This window comes from Pteronotus mesoamericanus, unplaced genomic scaffold (genome assembly GCF_021234165.1).
Source record: "Pteronotus mesoamericanus isolate MK-2021 breed Mesoamerican mustached bat unplaced genomic scaffold, CSHL_Meso_final contig_702, whole genome shotgun sequence".
In the NCBI taxonomy this organism is placed as follows: Eukaryota; Metazoa; Chordata; class Mammalia; order Chiroptera; family Mormoopidae; genus Pteronotus; species Pteronotus mesoamericanus.
Window position 1 is genome coordinate 5566192 of NW_026555239.1, and position 18920 is coordinate 5585111.

Here is an 18920-nt window from a genome sequence, read left to right on the forward strand (position 1 = left end):
AAGTTTTTGCTGAGATTTACACATTTTTCAGGTGCCATTTTAATAGAATTCAAGAAGTTGGTCATTGACCACCCGGCCTATGCAACAGGAGAATAAGAATAAAGGCAGTATGCGTGGCCTGACTCAGGGCATCGCATTTCTCCGGGAACGGCGATGCAAAAGCGGCAACGTGACGTGGGAAGTTCTGTAGGAGAAAAAGGCATGTCTTCATGTTCTCATTTAAATAATTCCATGATGCTTTCCGCTGCGCTTTTTTTTGTGGAACGCAACAGGCCCCTGGACTTCATTTCAGCAGAGTGGGCTTCAGGCTTATTTAAAAAAAAGAAAAAGAAAAAAAAACAAGCTGTGCATGGCCTGTGCGTGGGAACAGAGGCGAGGCCGCCGCCCCCTGTGAGGCGCCTGCTCGCGCTCTGCAGCGGGGCTGTCCCCGGACCACGTGCTCCTCCCAGTTCTGGCCTGAGACACGGCAAACATCACCGGTTGCCCACCCTGACCCGTGCCACCCCAAGAAAGGGAGTGGCTAACGGGGTCCGGCTGAAACGGCCACGTCCTGTTGGAGTCCTTTGCCCTCTGCACCCCTAGTTGATGTCACATTGTGACTGAAGCCACATCAAGGACTTCAGTGGCCCTGTGGTTATGAAATGCATTATCTGCGAGAGAAAAAAAAACAACTAAGAAACATCCATTTCTTACATCAGAGACAGCAAATTAAGACCTGGGTCTGTTTTTTCGTTTTTGGTTTTTTCCCCTAGTGCTACTTCAGGTCAAATGTGAACAGCTCCCTGTTCTCCAGAGCAGGGAGTGCACCAGCCTCCTCTCTTGCCCTCTGTGCGCGGCAGCATCTAAAACCCATCACACGGTGCCCTGCAGCCTCACGTAGGCCCAGGGCAGGCGGCCCCCCAGCCCTGCCTCCTGGGGCAGGAGTGACCCAGGGCAGGGCCTGGCCCAGCCCCAGCCCCCGGAGGCAGGAGGCCCGGCCCCAGGCCCCGAGGATTGAGTGACCGACCCATCTGTTCAAGGTAAAATCATCTCTGGGGAAATGTCTTCTCTTTTCAAAAGCACAGTTGGTCTATTCCTTTTTTCAGGCCTAAAAAACATGTACCTCACAAAAGATGACTAGCACTCAGTCCCCTTTTCTGGAAAGACTACAGTATTGGTGTTCCAGTATCACTGTTTTTTCTACACTGTATGGTAAAAAGAACCATGTTTATAGCTGTATCTTAAATACTGTGATTTGAGTTTCTTAAAAATCCTAATATAAATAATTTACTAACTTAAAATCATGTATCTAATAACAAACATTTGGGTTTTTTGAAATCAGTGTTAACTGACACATGCTCTTAATAGCCTGGCTCCTGGACCCACTGGAAACAGGAAGCGGAAGTGTCACAGCCGAGTTAGAACCGCACGCGTGCACGGCTCCTGAGCCCCGTGGGATTTCTTTCCGAGTAACTCTGTCCCCTCCCACACTTCACATGTAAGCAGCACACGAGCCTGTCTGTGTCACCTCCACCTGGGAGGCCGCCTGAGACCCTGCCGTCACCGGCTTCACGGCAGGCCCCCGCGGGGGGGCCCTAGACTGCCCCGGGCGGTGCGCGGCCGCCCGCTCTGCTGGGGATTGGCACCTGGGGGTTAGCACCAAAGAGCTCTGCAGCCTGGGAAGTTCTGATGGAGGCTCCGCGCCACCCGGTTTTCTCGCAGCCTCCAGGCAGCCAGACCCGAAGCAGAGGCCAGAAACCACAGACCCTGCGATTCTCCCACCTGCAGCTTTCCTGGTCTGGGCAAAGTCCCCTGTGGCTGTGGGTCTGTGCCACCCCCGGGGCCCACGTCGGGGCGGTGCAGACTTCCAAGGCCAGGCCTGAGCTTGCCTCCCCGTGCGTGTCTGTCGTCAGTATTCCTGGGAGCCTGTACTCTCCAAGCACTGAGGGGCTGCAGACCCCTTGTTTCTACACTAACCAGGAGGTGCTGCAAAGCAGACCTTTCTCGCGGGCTCTGCATCTGAGTGGGGTCCCGGGCCCAGGAACAGGGTGTGCAGGGAACAGCAAATAGCACGTGGCATCCTCCTAGTCATGTTAACCGATCTTGGTTCCAGCATTAAAAGTGGCTATTAAATAACTAATTTTGAAAATATTGGGTCTTACTCATTTTCCCATTAGGAAATTGAACTGATCATATATATTGATTTATATCCTGAATTTATGGGAACTTATGTATTTGGAATGTCCTACTGTAAGACTGATGAATGTAAAGAGTTAATTTCAGGGTACCGTTTTGCCTTAATGGTTTTAAAAAATAAACTATTTTTAGAACTGATTGGGCGAGTCTTGAGTGACGCTGTGAGATCGCTGCTGGCTGGGAAGCTGACCCCAGCAGCACCATCTGCGCTCAGCAGGAAGGCCTCCCCCCCAAGGGGGTCCCTGGGACGGAGCCCCGTTTTGTCCTTCTGAGCACAGGGTGCGCCCGGGCGCCTGTGGCCCCGCACCATGACATGCATTTGTCTGAAGCAGCGTGAGCTGGGACAGCTTTACAAGCGCGGGCCTGAGAGAGCGAGACCCAGCACACGGGTTGTCCGCAGCTGCATTTTATTCACTGTCGTCCAGCTCGTTCCGACACTCCGGCCGGCCGGTGGGGAAGGTGGCCCCGCAGCCGCTGCACCATGAGATGGGGTGGCGCCTGCCCTCTCGGCAGCCGCAGGCAGAAGGCGCGCCACGGGCCAGCATGTCACATCGCTAAGGTGGGGGCCGGGGAGCCCGGGGAGCCCGGGGAGAGGGGCGCGGGACGCCGGCAGGCTGTGGGCTCAGCCTTTGCAGGCACTGAGGGCTGAGTCTGCTGTGGGGAGGGCCAGGCAAGCACCGGAAGGGCCCTGAGGCAGGGCTGGAGGGAAGGCGGCTGGGGCGACCCTGCCTGGGACAGGAGCTGGGCCTGGAGCCGGAACCCAGCGGAGGGGACAGAGGGGGCTGGAGGCACCGACGCGCGACCTCCCGACGGCCGCCCGGGCCGGGGCTCCGAGGCAGCGGGCCTTCGTGCCTGTGCTGCTGGTCCGCAGGGCCCGCAGAGTGGGTGGCACGTGGAGACAACTGGGTCTGGCCCAGCGCACGGAGGGCACGTGGGGCTCCAGGCCGGTCCACGTGCGAGCAGGAAACAGCCCCGGGACGACACTGCCGGGGGTGTGGAACCCCAGCAAGAGCAAGGGGGCCCCCCCAGGCCCGGCCGTGGCTCCCCTAGGCTGCCGCCCCTCGTCCCGCACCGAGCAGCGTCCAGGGCGCACACGGGGCTGTGTTCGTGGGCGCCTCCCTGCGCAGCTCCCGGCACTGCTGCTGCTGCTGCAGCCGGACTCCGTCTCCCGGTTGCTCCAGCCACTGCTCAGGACAGCCCGGAATCAGGGCGCGCACTCGCACTCGGGAGGCGGGCTCCCAACTCAGGCCGCCCCGACCCAGGGCGCGGAGGCTGGCTCAAGTTTGAGCACTGGGCTGGCCAGCTGGCCTCTTGGATGGAACCTTCCTTTTCTCCAAGTCCTGCCGAATCTCCTGAGGGAAGGCATGGATGTTCTCCTGCACACAAGGGAGGCAGAATCTCCTGGAGTAGAACAGACTGCATTCCTGGAAGAGGGGGAGGGGCTGAGCACTGGGCCAACCCTTCCCAGCCAGCAGGGCAGGGGGCGGGGCGGGGCGGGGCAGGGAGCTGGGGCAGCTGGGGCAGCTGGGGCAGCTGGGAAGCTGGGAAGCTGGGGCAGCTGGGGCAGCTGGGAAGCTGGGAAACAGGCAGGAAGCTGGGCCAGCTGCCTGTGGCTTACCCACCGGGCCCACACACACCAGCCGCCCGCAGATGCTGCACTTGGATCCGAGGATCAGGAATCTGTCCTCATCGGGGGTGAAGGGGTCCTTCGTGACAAAACTCTCCTCCAAGAGGCTGCAGGACAGTGAGTGATGTCAGCATCCAACCTCTGCAGAGGGGGGGCCTCCCAGGCCTGCACCCCTGGCTGGCTCCGCAGGGAGGGGCTACCCTGCGCTGGGCTCAGAAGCAGCCGCGGGGCGGCAGACAGAGGGGCTGCTGCAGCCCGAGCCCCCAGGCTCCAGCCTGGTTGTCCCAATGGGGCCTTTCCCGCGAGGCCACCCCCACCCCTGCTGCGGCCACGCGCATTCCCAAACCGCCTGCGTCCAGGCAGGGACAGCCGGGTGTGTTACACACCCGTGTAAGGCACTGGCCTCATGTGCACCCCAGGAAGGGCACCCCCGGGGTCCCAAGACAACAGCCCCAGTTCCTGGGCAGTAGAGGACGCCAGCCAGAGGGAAGAAGCCTTGCCCCCCACCACTCGTCCTGTGTGAGTGGAGTATTGGTCAACTTCCCCATGACGCGGCGTTTGACGAAGGGCAGACTGAAGGTCAATCACCCAGCCCTGGGACGCGGTGGCCCTCTGCCAGGCCATCCCCGGGCACACCCTGGGAAGCTGGTCCTGAGGACACACTCCCCCCAGCACAGGAGCTGCAAGACTGAGCACAAGCAGGAGGGGTGCAGGCCCCCCGCCCCGTGAGGGGGCTTCCCCGCTGCCCCCGCCCAGCTGCCCCGCCGGCACCGCCGTGGGCCCTCCCCGCTGGCAGGGGCTGGCAGGGCCTGGAAGAGCTGGGCGGGCCTAAAGCCAACCCCCAAGCCCCGTGTCAGACTCAGGCCACCAGCTCCGTGTGTGGGGATGTCTGAGCCACTGGACGCCGATACTCACAGGACGGACTGGGTGTTGGGCGGCTTCTGTCCCACGTAGCTGTACGGCGCTGTCAGGGAGCAGAGCTGGCACTCAAAGACGCCCAGCGGCCGGGGCTCCGCCTCGCACGCCATCTGCAAGGGCCAGACGCGGGCCGGTTGGCGTCAGAGCCCAGAGCTGCCCACAGCTCCATGCCTGGCGACACGCCTCTGACAGGAGGGAGAGCGCCCCTTTCTGACAAGGAACCTCAAGTTCAGAGCAAGTCCGAGACCTCCTCAAGGTCACAGTTATTTTCAAGTGCGTATGAGATTTTTACTGAGAGGTCGTGTGCTGTGCCAGAAAATGAGACTGCCACGACAAAGAGCTGAAATCACAGAGCGCGCCTCCAATTTTAAAGTAACTAAGTTAAAACCAGGAACACGAAGGCACAAAGAAAAATGTCCCACTACTTGGAAATTGACAATACACTTCTCAACAAACCACAGTTCAAAGAAGACATCACAAAATACATTAACTGAATGAAAACTAACACACCGCGCGTCAAGAGATGTAGAACCCAGCTTAGGCAGCACCGGCAGGAGAACTCACTGCTTTAAATGTTAAAATTGGAAAAGAACATTTCAAGTCCACCATCGAAGCTTCTACCTTGAGGAACTACAAAAATACAAATTAAACCCTAACATAAATAGAAAGAAGAGAATAATAACGGACGGAAAGCAAAGAAATAGAAAATGACAAACAATGAAAAAAATCAGTAAAACCAAAGCTGGTTATTTCAAAACAACAATAAAGTTGATAACCTCTAACTAGACTGATCAAGGAAAACAAGAAGATGCTATAATCGGGATGAAAGAAGGACATCGTTTAGATTACAGACGTTGGAAGGAAAATGGTGGGAGAGTATGAACTTTTTACCAAATAAATCTGGCAATTTAGCAGAAATGGACATATGTCTTGGGGAAAAAAAACCCAACAGTTATCAAAATTGACTCAGAAAGAAACTGAAAACCTGAAAAGCCCTATAGCTATTCAGAAAACTGGTTTTGTAATTTGAAGTTTTCCTAAAAAATTAAATAAAACAACAAAAAAATCAGGCCTAGGAGGCTTAACCACAAATTGTTAAGCACTTACGGAAGAAATATTGGGTCGGCTGAAAAAGTCTGTTTAGTGTTTTCCATAAAAGACATATTTTTCATTTTTATCAATAACTTTATTGATTTGGATATTTTGAGTATGTTGGCTGTGTTCCATGTGGTATAACGCTGCTTGTTCTCAGTTAATGTCTCTATTTGATTGCTATCAACATCAACTGGTCCGCCCAACAGTGGAGCATGGCTCAGCAAGGAATCTCCAGCACGAAACTTCGCAAACCACTTTTGACACATCTGATCAGTCACAGCACCTTCTCCAAACACTGCACAAACCTTTTTTTTTTTTATTTTGCGTTTCAGTTGAGTTTTTACTTTTCTTAAAATAATAAAGCATAATATGCCAAAAATGTGTATTTTCTTCCATCTTCAATATTAAAATGACTACACAAAAATTCACCAATTTTGATTTTTTTTTCCACAATACAGTCTAACAAAATCACTTTGAATGAAATCAGACAACTAAGTGCTACTAGAGCCATTATACGGAAGAACACAAACTTTTTGGCCAACCCTGTAGCACCAAGATATAGAAACTTTCAGAACGTAGAGAGAGCACTTCGTGGTGGTTTTATAACAGTATTACATGGACACAAAACTGCCAGGGTTACCCCGGCACCGTTAACCAGATAACGCATTACAGGAAAACTACAGACCCATATCCTTCCCAGGCCTAGATACAAAAGCCTTTAGCAAAGTATTAGCAAACTGGATTCAGTAATACATAAGAAGCCTACTGCACCATGCCTGAGTGGACTCCATTCCATGAACGGAAGGCTCGTTTACCACTCGGAAGCTAACGAAGGCATCTACAATACTTAGGGAAAAAAGGAAGACTACCACATTATCACTTCAATAGATGCATAGAAAACCGGACAAAATTCGACAGAATTTCACAAAATCCAAGGCTCTCGGTGGTGCTTTGAACACAGGGGGCCCTCCAACGGACCACAGAACACACCCCCTTCCCTGCCATTTGAGGCCTCTTAAAAGTGGGCATTATCTTTTCCCATGACTGTCCCCTCCCCGCCTACAGGAGGCTCAGGTATTCCTGCTTCCTCCCCTCCTTGCCTCTGCTCTTGCTCTTCCACCAGCTGGAACCCTCCCTCACCTCTGCCTACGGGGCTTCCCTCCCGCTGCCTGGAAGATTTTCCCTTTATCTCTGGCTTCCAGCAGCCTGAAATGTATGTATGTATATACGGGGTCCGGCAGACGGAAGGCCTGCCTGAGTGTGGTGGAGAGGGTAATAACATGGGTGTAATAACTTGTAGTTTTAATTTGAACATTTCACCTAAAATGTCACATGGTGTGCTTGAGGGTGATATTGTTACGTGACAGAAGTCCATGCTTGTGATTTTGCAATACAAAAAGGGGGCGTATTTGTGCCGGACCCTGCGAATATATGTAATTTTTTCTTTCATAGGCTGTGGCCTTGCTTCTACTTTGAGCGGTCTTTGACCGGTGTTTTGATAACTCATTATTTTGGGGAAAGTCTAGACGACCATCGCCCCCGCCTTTCTCTGCTGGGTTTCCAAGCGCAGACACGTCAGGCTGTTCGCTGTGCCCCCCAGTCCCTGAGCCCTCGGTTCCGGGTCTTTTTCACCCTCTGTGTTTCAGTGGGCATTATTTCTACGGACCTATGATCAAGTTGTTTCCCCCTTGGCCCGTACTGATCTGGGCCCGCCGTCCTTTCTCTTGCCCTCGGCAGGCATTCTTCGCCTTGATGCCTTTTATCCCTAACCGTTACACCTGCCTACTCCTCGAAGTTTCCTAAAATGTCCCCCTCGAGGTCCGGGAGGCCTTCTCGAGGTCTGGCCCCGGGAGCTCAGAAGCCCGCAGGCTCCCAGCCCGCCGTCATCCGGGGGCCTTTCCCGAGTCCTCCGCCCCGTGCCCAGCGCGGAGGGTAGCGGCTCCGACCCCTGGTCCTCGGAACCCCCCAGACCTCCCCCGGGGCGCCGCGGACGGCGGCCAGGAGCAAGCGCCGGGAGGGACCGGGACCGGCCGAGCGCAAGCGCCCCGCCACGCCGCAAAGCCGGCCCACTCACCTCCGCCCGCCGCAGCCAGCGTCCGGCGCGGCCTGGGCCCATGGCGCGTGCGCGGCCCCGCCCCGCCCCGCCCCCTGACGGCCCTTGGCGAGTGCGCGGCCCCTCCCCTTGCCACCATCCCCGGCGCACGCGCTGTGCGGGACGAACGTCGGTGTTGATTTCCACCTTCCCTGCGTATCCATGGTCACTTATGTTTGGGGGATGCGGCGGCTGGGCAGTGCCTGCCACTGCTCCGGCCCGAGAACGCCCGTAATTGGCCGGCTGTTCTGGCTGCGCTAAGATCCTCGGCTTCTTTCTGTGTTTCCCGCCGGGCTGTGCAGAGTCGAGGCTGCGCGGCCGGCAAGTAACCCGACTGTGCGGAGGTCGACCTCTGTCGCCGCCGCACTAGGGCTCGCCTTTCGCGCGCCGCTTGGCACGCGCCTCGGGCTGGAATGTCCCGCTGTTAGCGCGCGCGCACTACCTGTCCCCCAGTAAGACCGGAGCCCCCTGGGCCACAGACAAGGCCCACGGTGCCCCGTAAGGCAGCAGAGAAGCTGGGTTCTTCATGAGCCCTATCCTGTGACCTTTGTAAAGCTGTGTGCACTTGCGATATGTCACCCTGCCCCTCCAAACCCTAAAGTGGCCTGCGACGCCAGTCCTGACCTGGGCCCCACCATCCTTCAACCTCCCTGGCCTTGCTTGCCCCAGTGCCCCACCAGCTTCCAAAGGTTCTTCTGCCTCTCAGGCTCCCCTACGCCAGGCCCGGACGGGCGCTCCCCTGCACCTGCCGTGGCCTGTACTTCTGTGCGGTGCCCTCCCACGCTTATTCCTCTGGGCAAGTAAGAAATAAGGATTATACCGAGCATTTTAGTAATGCTAAGAGTGAACTGCCCTTGGGCCTGGGCAGGGCAGCTCCTGCCCTGAGCCCCAAAGGAAGCACTTTGATTTTGTTACTAGTCTAACATGACCTAGACTGTGCTTACAGCGGTGAAAGTCTTTGGATCAATTCAAAGCACAGAGGATTTTTAGGGCAGTGAAAAGACTGTGATATTATAAAGGCAGATGCATACAAGTAGCTATTTACCTGAACTCACAGAACGTACGTACAAAACCAAGACCGTGTGCCTGCTAAGATTACAGGGCCACCTCGGTGAGTAACCAACCCCTGGGACCAAGCGACCAGTCGCCAGGCTGACTTTGTTGTCCCTGAATTCCAGGGACAGAGCCCCCTGTAGATGCCGCTCCATGGAGAAATCACTGTGCGTCCCTCAGAAGCCTCACATTTAATTCTGATAAAGCATCTACATAAATGAACAGGCATCAGAGGAAAAATAAAACAGTGGCCAGCCTGTGTTTCTCTTAAACAATACACCACATTTCCTTTATTATTCAATTATAATCCACCAAGGCATAAATAACCAAAAGTCCAAATCCTGGATGTATATATTGATAGATCCGACATAAAGAATCGTTACCGTCTTTCAAAGTGAACCCACACACAGCACCTTGTTGTTGTCTAACAAAAACTTTGTCTCATGGCCAGAAAAATATTGTTATGGTTTACATCTTTAACTTGAAGGAGCTTTAGGGAGTAGATAGGAAGCTTCAGACTTCTGACCACTGTTCTCATCCCTGAATTCCAAACTCAGGGGCAGTCCTGGAACGCTCCAGGATGCACAGGCTGTCCCCTCCTCTCCCTGGGGCACTGCCGAACACTCCCTCTATACCTGTGCCCAAGAGTGGAGGCCAAGAGTGGGAACACTTGCAAATGTAGGGGTGTGCATGTGCAGGACGCAGGCGGATAGGATGACAGAGCCACTCAACTGAGCATTTGCTGGGAGAGTCTCACCTGCAGCTCTCGAAACTGTCACGGTCACACCACGAGATACACCATCTTCCTCTCATTAATGTTTCTGGTCTTCAGCCCCAGGTAGCGGTAGCTGGGCTGCTCTGGCCGCCCATAGAGCATGTCCGGGAAGAACGTGGGTTCGCCCTGGGCCTTGGATTGGAAGGACAGGAAACCAAACATCGTCCTGAGTTTACTGCACAAGTAGGCCATTGCTTCCACTTCGTACGATGGTTCCTCATACACGGGCTGCCTCATTTCCTCATGGGCAGACAGGATCGTCGCCCGAAATAAATTGATCAGCACGCAGATCACCAGCAGTATAAACGATGAGAGGAACAGGACCCCGAGGACCCTACTGTGGGAAAACTCTGTGTCCCGAAAAGCTGCAACGCAGTAGGAGAACACTGTCTGAGTGGCGTGGAGCAAGTGGCTGTAGTACCATTCATGCTGACCGAACAGCAGGCAGCCAATAGCCACGTACACAAAGAAACACAGGGCCACCATGAGTGCCACGTGGCAGAGGGCGGGCAGGGCAGTGTGAACGGCCCTCTGAGCCAGGCGCACACCATAGAGGAATCTGGAATATCTGAGCATCTTCAAAATGGTCAGAAACAGCAGGAAACTCAAAGTGATCCCCATGACATGATCCACTTGAGAAACAGCATGGAAGGGCATGAAACCCGCAGAGTCCGATGAGTAGAACTGAATGATACCAGTGGCCAAGAAGTGTTTCCTGAAGAACAGAGCAATGAGGGCGACGAAGGCACACTGCAGAGCAACGCTGAGCCCGCTGTACACGCGGGACGCGTAGGCGGCCCTCTCCTGCCAGACGATGTAGCCCTCGATCACCGTGAAGGCGAGGAAGAACACGAGAATGGCTGCGTACACGGAGGCTTCCGCTGACGACCTCCCACCGAAATCGCCCAGGGAGAAGGAGTGCACAGCTATGCTGGTGTCCACGACTCCTACCTGAGAGACCTCAAATATGACTGAGGTGCTGCAGAACAGACTGGCGTCTGGATTGAAGGTGCTCAGGTCCAGAATCACAGCCCACGTCTTCTCATCAAGCCAGTTGCTGCTTTGGAGGTCCTTGAGCCGTAGCGTGGAATTAAACTGCTGCTGGTCTGGAAAAAAATAGAAAGCATACCCCCCAGACCCATAGGTGTGCAGAAGTCCATAGGAATAATACACCCACCTCTTTTCTGGAGGCTTATAGGTAAAGCCTTGGGTGTTCTTGTCTGTTGTCCGCTTATCGACCTTCTTCCAAAAGCTGGTGTAATTCTTCGTGTCTTCTGGATGGGTGCCGTATTTGGGATGACAGTGAATTTCTCCTTTGATGCTGTTTGGCACAGCGTTTTGGGCAGGTGGACAGGCCTTTTCAGACGGTTGTGCCCTCACTTGCCTCATTAGTGGGAGGCCAAGGATTTTGGAGGAGCTGTCAGGAAGAAACGTCGGATTCAGGTCGTTGTGGAACAAAGGCAATGGCACACTGTTGAGCCACCGGTAGATGTCGTCCAGCTTGGTCACCGTGGCAAGATCCTCAGAGAACTGATTACGAATGAACTGGTTATAGTAGAAGCTGTCGGTGCAGTTGAGGAGAGCGGTGAAGTTCAGCAGAAGGACTAGGAGGACAAAGTCAGTTAGAATGTGAGCCAGGAACAGCAAAGCGCGCCTCTTGGTCCTCTGCTTCCTCTTGAATATCCTGATTTCGTCTTCCGTGAGGGGCTGGTACATCCTGGTGCCTCGGATGCGGATGACGTGCTGGTGTTGCTCCTGCATTTTGTCCGGGTACAACCTGATGTCCTGCATCTGGATCTCAGTGTAGCGATAGCTGCTGACCCACGAAAGGTTCTTACAGTACTTGAACCTGTTCGATCTCATGCTCGCCAAGAATACAATTTTAGATGGCTGCACCACAAAAATGGACTGGCAGAATGAACAAAACGATGCAAAGAGCCATTCTATTGACCTTTCGTAGCCATAAGTCAGTCCATAAAACACAATGAAGAATGAGGAGACACTCGAAGTGGCGAAAACCAAGAACCACGCCACATACACGCACCACCAAGGCAGCATGATCCTTGGCTTATTGGCGGGGGGCGGAGCGTGCGCTGGGGGCGGGGGGACATGCTCTGGACTGTCATCCACGTTCTCGTTATTGGCATTTGTATTGATTCCGTGGGCACCTGAGACCTTGCTTTCTGCTTCCTCACGCCAGTGCCCTGCGTTCAAGGTCACCTGGACAGGTGACTGCCCGCCCCCAGGACTTCCCCTGGGGGGAGGCTTCTCGGTGGTTTCCTGAGCGTGCCACTTTTCCAAACGCTCCTCCCAGTGCCCAGCTTCCGCCGCCATCACGGGGTGCCTCTGGGGAGACACCGCATCCAGGGGCAGCGGGGGCTGCCTCTGCGAATAAGTGAACAACCCAGTGATGGCCACCTGCACAGGGAGGGTGATCACGGCGCTCTCCAGCCCTATGACCATTGACCGCATGAACCGGTTCTGCTCGGGCCCCTCCTCCTCTTCTGGGTTCAGGTTAAAGAACATAATGTTGCACACGAGGGAGGAGAGCAGCATCGCCAGGCAGCAGGACAGCCGCTGGAGCCGGCTGAAGCCGTCGTCGATGACACCAGCAAAGATGGAGAACCACATGTGATTTTGCCCCAGCTTAGTCGTCATGTCTATCAGGAGGAAGTCTTCTCTCAGCAGCGGTGTGTTGGGTTCAGTGACGTAGAACGTTCTGTCCAAAGAGGTGTCCATAGAAAGCCACTTCCGACACATGAACAGCCAGATGTGTCTGCTGAAGAGGTTCTCCACTTTGATTCGACTTAAGTACCAGCTGGGGGCTTTGCCCTCATTGTTGTGCCACACACGGATGGAATGGATGTCCCCCAGGTCACTCTTTGTCGTGAGGAGGAACGTGTTGATGCTCCCTCGGTAGAGAGTTTTAAAATGCGGATGGCTTAAACAGTGCACGGCGCTGGTACCTTCTGTTCCCCTAAGCTGGACAAAGACATTGGCCCTGGTCCCTGACCCGCAGCGGCTTCCTGTAAAAATGGTGACCAGGTAACACACGTTATCAAAAGGGTCGTTGTCAGGGAGAAGTACCACGTGGTCCCGAAGGAACTGGTCGGTTTCGTCTCTGTGCAAGGCCCAGAAGGCCAGGGCCGTGTACGCGAGCAGGATGAAAAGGACAGTGAAGAGGGTCACGGGGTTTTGGCCAACCTTCCGGATGACCTCCAGCCGCAGATCTACAGGGTTGGGGACCACGATCACCCTGGCCGTGAAGTAGCGGATGTGCAGGTGAACGTCGGACAGCCTCACTGTGCCCGGCTGCCGCCGGGCCCTGCGCGGGTGCCTGCAGACGCAGTGCACTCTGTCCCAGGCGGTCTTCTCCCTGAGGACGCAGGCGTCTTCCCTCCAGTCACTCTGGATCCCCTGCATGTCCAAGCAGTGAACGCTGAAAAGCGAAACTCTCACCAGCTTGTCGGTGGGCTTCATGACAAACGGGGGCGCCCGCAGCACCACGGCTATGGAGCACTCGGGCGAGTGGCCCCGCTGAGCTACCACCTGCAGCAAGGACGGCGGGAAGCAGACCACGCGGGCCACCTTCACTGCGCAGGCTGGGTCAAACAGGCCGTTCTGGTTGGCCACTGGAGGGATGTCATGGGGCACCAGGAAGGTGGCGACCAGCGCGGCAGGGGCGATCTGACCGCCGGCGTACACCGACACGGTGAACAGCACGGTCACCTCCGTCACGATGTGAACCAACAGCTCCCTCACGGCTCTGCTGTCCACGGTGAAGCGGAAGGCCCCTGTCGTCCTTTTCAAGGCCTCATCCGCCTCGTTCGGCTGGTTGTCGGGTCCCACTGTGAGCTGAAAGGCCGAAGCGCTCAAGTTTTTCCTGCCCAGGTACACGTCCACTTCGTCAGGCATGAGCTCGAGCGCGTCTCCGCTCGCGGTGGTTCCTGTCATTCGGAAGCCAACCACGTCTGCCGACATGCTCTCCTGATCATTCAGCCAGGGAAAGGGGTCATCTGCAAACTCACAAAACATCATAGAAATGGGAGCGTTTTCAGACAAACCAGGAGTACTGCTCACATTGAGCGTCGGACGAACCCAGTTGCGACTGTGTTTCTCGTCGCCCGGGATGCTGGTAACTAGCCACCTTTCCATTTTCCTGACGTACATGTTAAAGCTCGGGGTCCTCATGGCAGTGATTTCATTTCCCGGCACTTTCCCGGCCAGGATTGTGTCTGCTAGGGACTGCATGACGTAGAAAGGATCGTCAAAAACATCGTGACGGCTAGCCATTTTAAGGATATTGGACAGGCTTGTTAATATCCCAGTGCTCACGGTTTCTATTTGTTCAGAGTGAACATCTTTATCTTTTTGTTGATACTGTTGTAGGGCTTGATTTGCTTGCCAAATCCTCTCCGTGGCGAGTCTCTGAGCAACGGGAGTGAATTCAGACGATTTCTGGGTTAACTTAGCAATGGCCGAGGCTACCTGGCCGATTTCCAGCAGAGTGCGCGTGGGGAGAGCGAAGGACTCGTTGACGAGGTGTTCCCGGAGTCTGGCTTTGTCTGCTTGCAGCGTGGATTCGGTTCTCATGCTGTTCAAAATGGAGGCTACCATGTACATTAAGTAGCCTGCGGGCAAAAATTCTTGCTGTTGAAGCAAAGTAGACATCATTGAATCCTGTCCCAGGGTGAAATCGCGTAAGTTACGCATCATGGTCTCTGGTGAGATGTTGTCAGTAGGAGCGTGCACAGTGGCGTACAAAGCCACCTGAGAAAATGCTCCCGTAGAGTCATACACCTGGACAAAGACCTTAATGGCATAGTGACCGCCCAGCACGCCGACGGGGAGGAAGGAAGGGGGTGACGTGGGCTCGTGACCCATGTACAGGACGGGCCCCAAGGTGTTCTCTTTCAAAGAGCTGATTTCTCCAAAACCGTGCAGATCAGACACTATCATTTTATATGTAAGAGGGACGTTCCGATCCTTAAAATTAATACACTGGACAACAAACTTAGTATAAAATGCAATTCCACTAGCTGGATTAATTTTGCACTCTCCGATTTCAGGCGCATGGTTAATAATAAAGGGATACCAGAGGTCCAAGTTCGCGCCACTCCAACTTGCTATAGTTACAGAAAGCCAAAACTTAGCTTCCGAAAAGCCCCTAAAAGCAAAAGCTTTTATAGACAAATAATCGCTCTCCCTTCCTGTTGAAGTTTGCCCCATCCAATCAAATACCACCTCATTGCCTGAAGGTGCCAGAATCGACCACTTATAGACATCGCGGATTAATTCACAGTTTGTGCAACGTAGAGACAAGGTAAACCTGTCTGATATAACCAAAATCGGATCGCAATTTTCAGTACACAAAATACTTGCTATCGGTGCTGGCCCTTGGAGCACATGGACCCTTTTATCTGAAAAGGCTGTTCTGTCTCCCTTCTGTATCACCATTCTGAAAAAATACACTTGGTCGCCTCTGAGTGTCCGCGGTGTCAGGAGGAGCACCGGGTCGGAGGCCCGGGGCCACTTCAGGTCCGCCATCTCTGGGAGGCAGACGTTGCTGCTCATCACTTTGATTTCCTCTCCTTCATAGTCCCTCCTGTCTGTCGTGCAGTACCACGTAAACCGCAGTCCCAGCAGGGGCCTGTCTGCGTCGGGGTCGGAGGACGCCACCCCGTTCAGGAGCAGCTGGTCTGCGAAGTTAATTGTCATGTCGGGACCCCCGAAAATCACCGCAGTCAGGGGGCTTCTAACAACAGTGACATAGATGCGGTCGGAGCTGCCCAACTCATCCCCAGGTATTCTCAGCTTCAGAAAGAAAGCGAGCACGTACACGCCCAGCGGTAAAACACCCCTGTGGATGTTTAGGACCGACGTTTGCCTGGACTGGAGCTGTGGCAGCCGCAGAGGGTTAGACCAGTCCGGCTCATCAGAGAGAGAGGGCACGGAAAAGACTTTCCACTCCTCCAGCGTGAACTCAGCGGACGGGCAGTCGTAAAGGACGGTGGCATTGACGGAAACTTCCGTCTTCCTCGTCAACACCAGGGGGGCACCGTCTTTATCCGTATTGATCTTGACCCTTTTGATAACGCAAGGGGCCTGTCTTGATAACTGGCAGGACACGGAGGTCGCCATGGCTTGGGAACTGTCCACCTTGACAGCTTCTAAGACAACAGGCCTGAGACCATCTGTAGGACACTCGGTGTGGGCCACGAAGCCGGCGTAGGGCCGAGGGTCCCCACTCGGAATGGAGCGCGGGGACATGTGGGCGGCGGCGGCGGCGGCGGTGGCGGAGGCGACCGTGGAGCTGACCGGCCCGAGGCGGAAAGTCCACTCCAGAGGCCCGAGGGAGCGCCGCAGCGGGGTGAGCCACTGCAGGGAGAGCGAGCCCCGAGGCGCGTCCAGACGCAGGTCCACGTGGGTGGGCGTGGCGCGGCGGGCGCGGGGCGCGCGCAGCAGGACGTGCACGTGGAGGCAGGGCCGCTGTGCCCGCCGCCAGGGGCCGCGGGAGAAGCAGAGGCCGCGGCCACCGCTCAGGACAACGCCACCACTCACGGCCACGCGTGGTCGCAGGCTGAGGTGGGTGTGGCCGCCTAGCCTTCTGAGGCCCCAGGCGCCCCCGGCTGAGTGCTGTGTGGCGGCCTTGCCCCCTGGCGGGTCGCGGGGTCGGGCCTCGGGCCGGGAGCCGTGGGCCGCCGCAGGCGCCCCAGGCGCCCCAGGGCCGGGGGCGGCGATGAAAGCCCAGGCCCCGCGAGGAGCCGGGCGCGGAGGGAGGCTGTGGAGGCCCAGGCCCAGGCCCAGGAGCAGGAGGAGCGTGGGCCCGGGCCGCATGGTGTCTGCTCGGAGCAGCTGGGAGGCGCAGCAGAGGTCGTGGGGTGGGTCAACGGCCCGGGAGCGCGGGCCGCAGGGGTCACGGGGCCGCGGGGTCGCGGGTGGGTGGGGGCAGCCGGGGGCAGCCGGGGCCCCTGGAGCAGCAAGAGGAGCCCAGGCTTCGCGAAGCGCCCCGCCCATCCCCAGTGTCAGGCCTCTGATCAGGGGAGCTTGCGGGGGGTTGAGGCCGCCCAGTCCCCTGATGCCCTGAGAAGGCCCCTGAATAGGAGTCCCTCCGCCGGGGGATCAGGAGGGCCTGGGACCCCCCGACCCAGCCCCGGGCTGCCTGCCCTTGGGCTTCTGGCTTTTCTTTTCTTTTTCTACTTTCTGAATAGGCAAAACCTCTGAGCCGCTGATTTTTAAATCTCTCCTCTCTTCTTATAAAAGCATTTAATGCTGTAAGTTTCCTGCCAGACGCCACTGCTGCGTCCGGCATGTTTGTTGTATTTTGTTGTTCAGCGAAGAGTATTTTTAATTTTCCCTGGTTCGGCTTTGATCCATGAATTAAAAGTGCGGTGTTTAATTTCCGGACATTTGGAGTCTCCCTGAAACTCTGAAGAGTGATTGACTTCTAGTTACATTCTGTTGTGGTCAGAGAATATATTTCATGTAGTTGTTATCCCTTTAACGTTCATGGAGGCTGTTTGCGAGCCCCTGGCGGGCTCCGCGTGCCCGTGGCCCGCCTGCCCTAGAGCCTGCGCGCTCCTCTCGGGGGCGGCCCCGCCGTCGGTGCCTGCCGCTCAGGTATGTGGTGCGGCCGAGGTCTGTGTCCTTCTGAAGGTTCATCCCGTTGTTCTATCAAGTGCTGAGAGAGGGTGTTGATCTTTCCTACTATGACTGTGGAACAATCTCATTTTTTAGTTCCGTCCATTTTGCCTTCCTGTGTTTCGGGGCTGTGTCTCTCAGGGGCACCCGCGTTTGTGATTAGGCCTTGCTGATGAATTGCCCCTTTTATCGTTATGAAATGTCTCTATCTCTGGGAATAACCTTTGTCTGGAAGTCGATTTTACCTGATATTAAAGCAGTCACGTTATACGTCGACTATGTCTGGGTAAACCTGGTGGGGGGGGGATAAAATAAAATAGCCCCAGTAGCTGTCTTGTGCTTACTGTCTATATGGCATCTTTTTTCATTAATTTACTTGCAACTTATTTGTGTCTTCATAGTTGAAGTGGATTTTTGCAGGCAATATTGAAGAGGGTTTTTTAATCCACTCAGTCTATCTCTGCTCTTTAATTGAAATATTTAAACCATTGACATTTAATATAATTGTTGAAATGGTTAGATTTAGGTCCACCACTTTGTTATTTGTTTCCTTGCCCCCTCCGATGTTTTCCTTCCATTCCTCATTAATTCACTTAGCGTTAGTTATTCCACGGATGTCTCCCGAGGATCTGCGACGTGCCAGGCATTCTCCTAGGTGCTCGCTCTAGTCCCAGCTCTTTTGGAGCTTCCGCTACAAGGGGAGTGAGAAGCAACAACAACAACAAAACCCAGGGCATGTGTTATTTCAGGTGTGATAAGTGCTGTGATGGAAAATTAAGGCCCGGCCTAAGGGACGAGGATTGAGGATGAGAAGGGGCGGTCAGGGAAGGCCTCCTGGAGGAGGCGCCATCGGAGCCTGCGTCTCTACAGGAAGTGCGGGAACCAGCCTGGCAGAGAGCTAGGGGCAGCATTCCTCGCCGAGGGGGCTGCGGTGGCCAGGCGTGACGGCCGGAGGCAGGAGAGAAGGTCAGTGCTGGGCTGGAGTGAGGGGAGGGAGAGCGGGAGGGCAGAGTCGAGGGGCGGATGGCCCAACCCCGGTGCGCGCTGCCTGTGCGCCATGGTCCCATATTTGAATTTCATGCAAGCGGGCGGATCTGACATCCGAGTTGGAGCAGTGTCCTGCTGTGTGGGAAGCAGGGGGGAGCCAGGCAGCAAGGGCAGGGCGGCGACCGGTTCGGAGGTATCCGGGGAAATCAAAGGGACAGGTCCGGCAGCTGGAGGGGCAGCCTGGGCAGGCGAGCAGACCTCGACCCGGTCGGGGTGTGTGCGGGGCGGGGGGGTGGGGAGGTCTGGAGCCGATGGCGCTGGTTAACGGGTCAGGTGGATTGTATGCAGCGGAGCTGGAGGCGTGATTTTTCAGGGCCCTGGGAAGATGAAAATGGGGGCGGGGAACCGTGTTCAAAGTGTGTTCGTAATTTCAAGACAGTAGCAGCAGAGCTTTACAGCAAGCGCGGGACCCTCCTCAGCGTGAGGGTCTCCGCTGCCGCCCAGGGGGCCTGCCCCGGGTGCTAGCTGCGCGCGAAAAAGAAACAGCCGCAGTGGCT

At 55.6% G+C, this 18920-nt stretch overlaps 2 protein-coding genes across 3 annotated transcripts; both read right to left on the reverse strand.

Moving 5' to 3' along the window:
• Positions 1-3237: 3237 nt before the first annotated feature.
• CDPF1 (cysteine rich DPF motif domain containing 1) lies at positions 3238-4887 on the reverse strand. 2 transcript variants are annotated; one of them, XM_054582594.1, is made up of 3 exons: positions 4718-4887; positions 3813-3909; positions 3238-3599 (listed from the first exon to the last, which is right to left on the reverse strand). In XM_054582594.1, the coding sequence occupies exons 1-3, from the start codon at positions 4828-4830 to the stop codon at positions 3453-3455; spliced, it is 357 nt and encodes a 118-aa protein (XP_054438569.1). In that variant the 5' UTR covers positions 4831-4887; the 3' UTR covers positions 3238-3452. The 2 variants fall into 2 exon arrangements, with proteins under 2 accessions (XP_054438569.1, XP_054438568.1); XM_054582593.1 differs by having other exon boundaries at positions 3798-3909.
• A 4854-nt stretch (positions 4888-9741) lies between these two features.
• Positions 9742-16572, reverse strand: PKDREJ (polycystin family receptor for egg jelly). Its single transcript, XM_054582523.1, has one exon. The coding sequence runs from the start codon at positions 16570-16572 to the stop codon at positions 9742-9744; it is 6831 nt and encodes a 2276-aa protein (XP_054438498.1).
• Positions 16573-18920: the final 2348 nt, after the last annotated feature.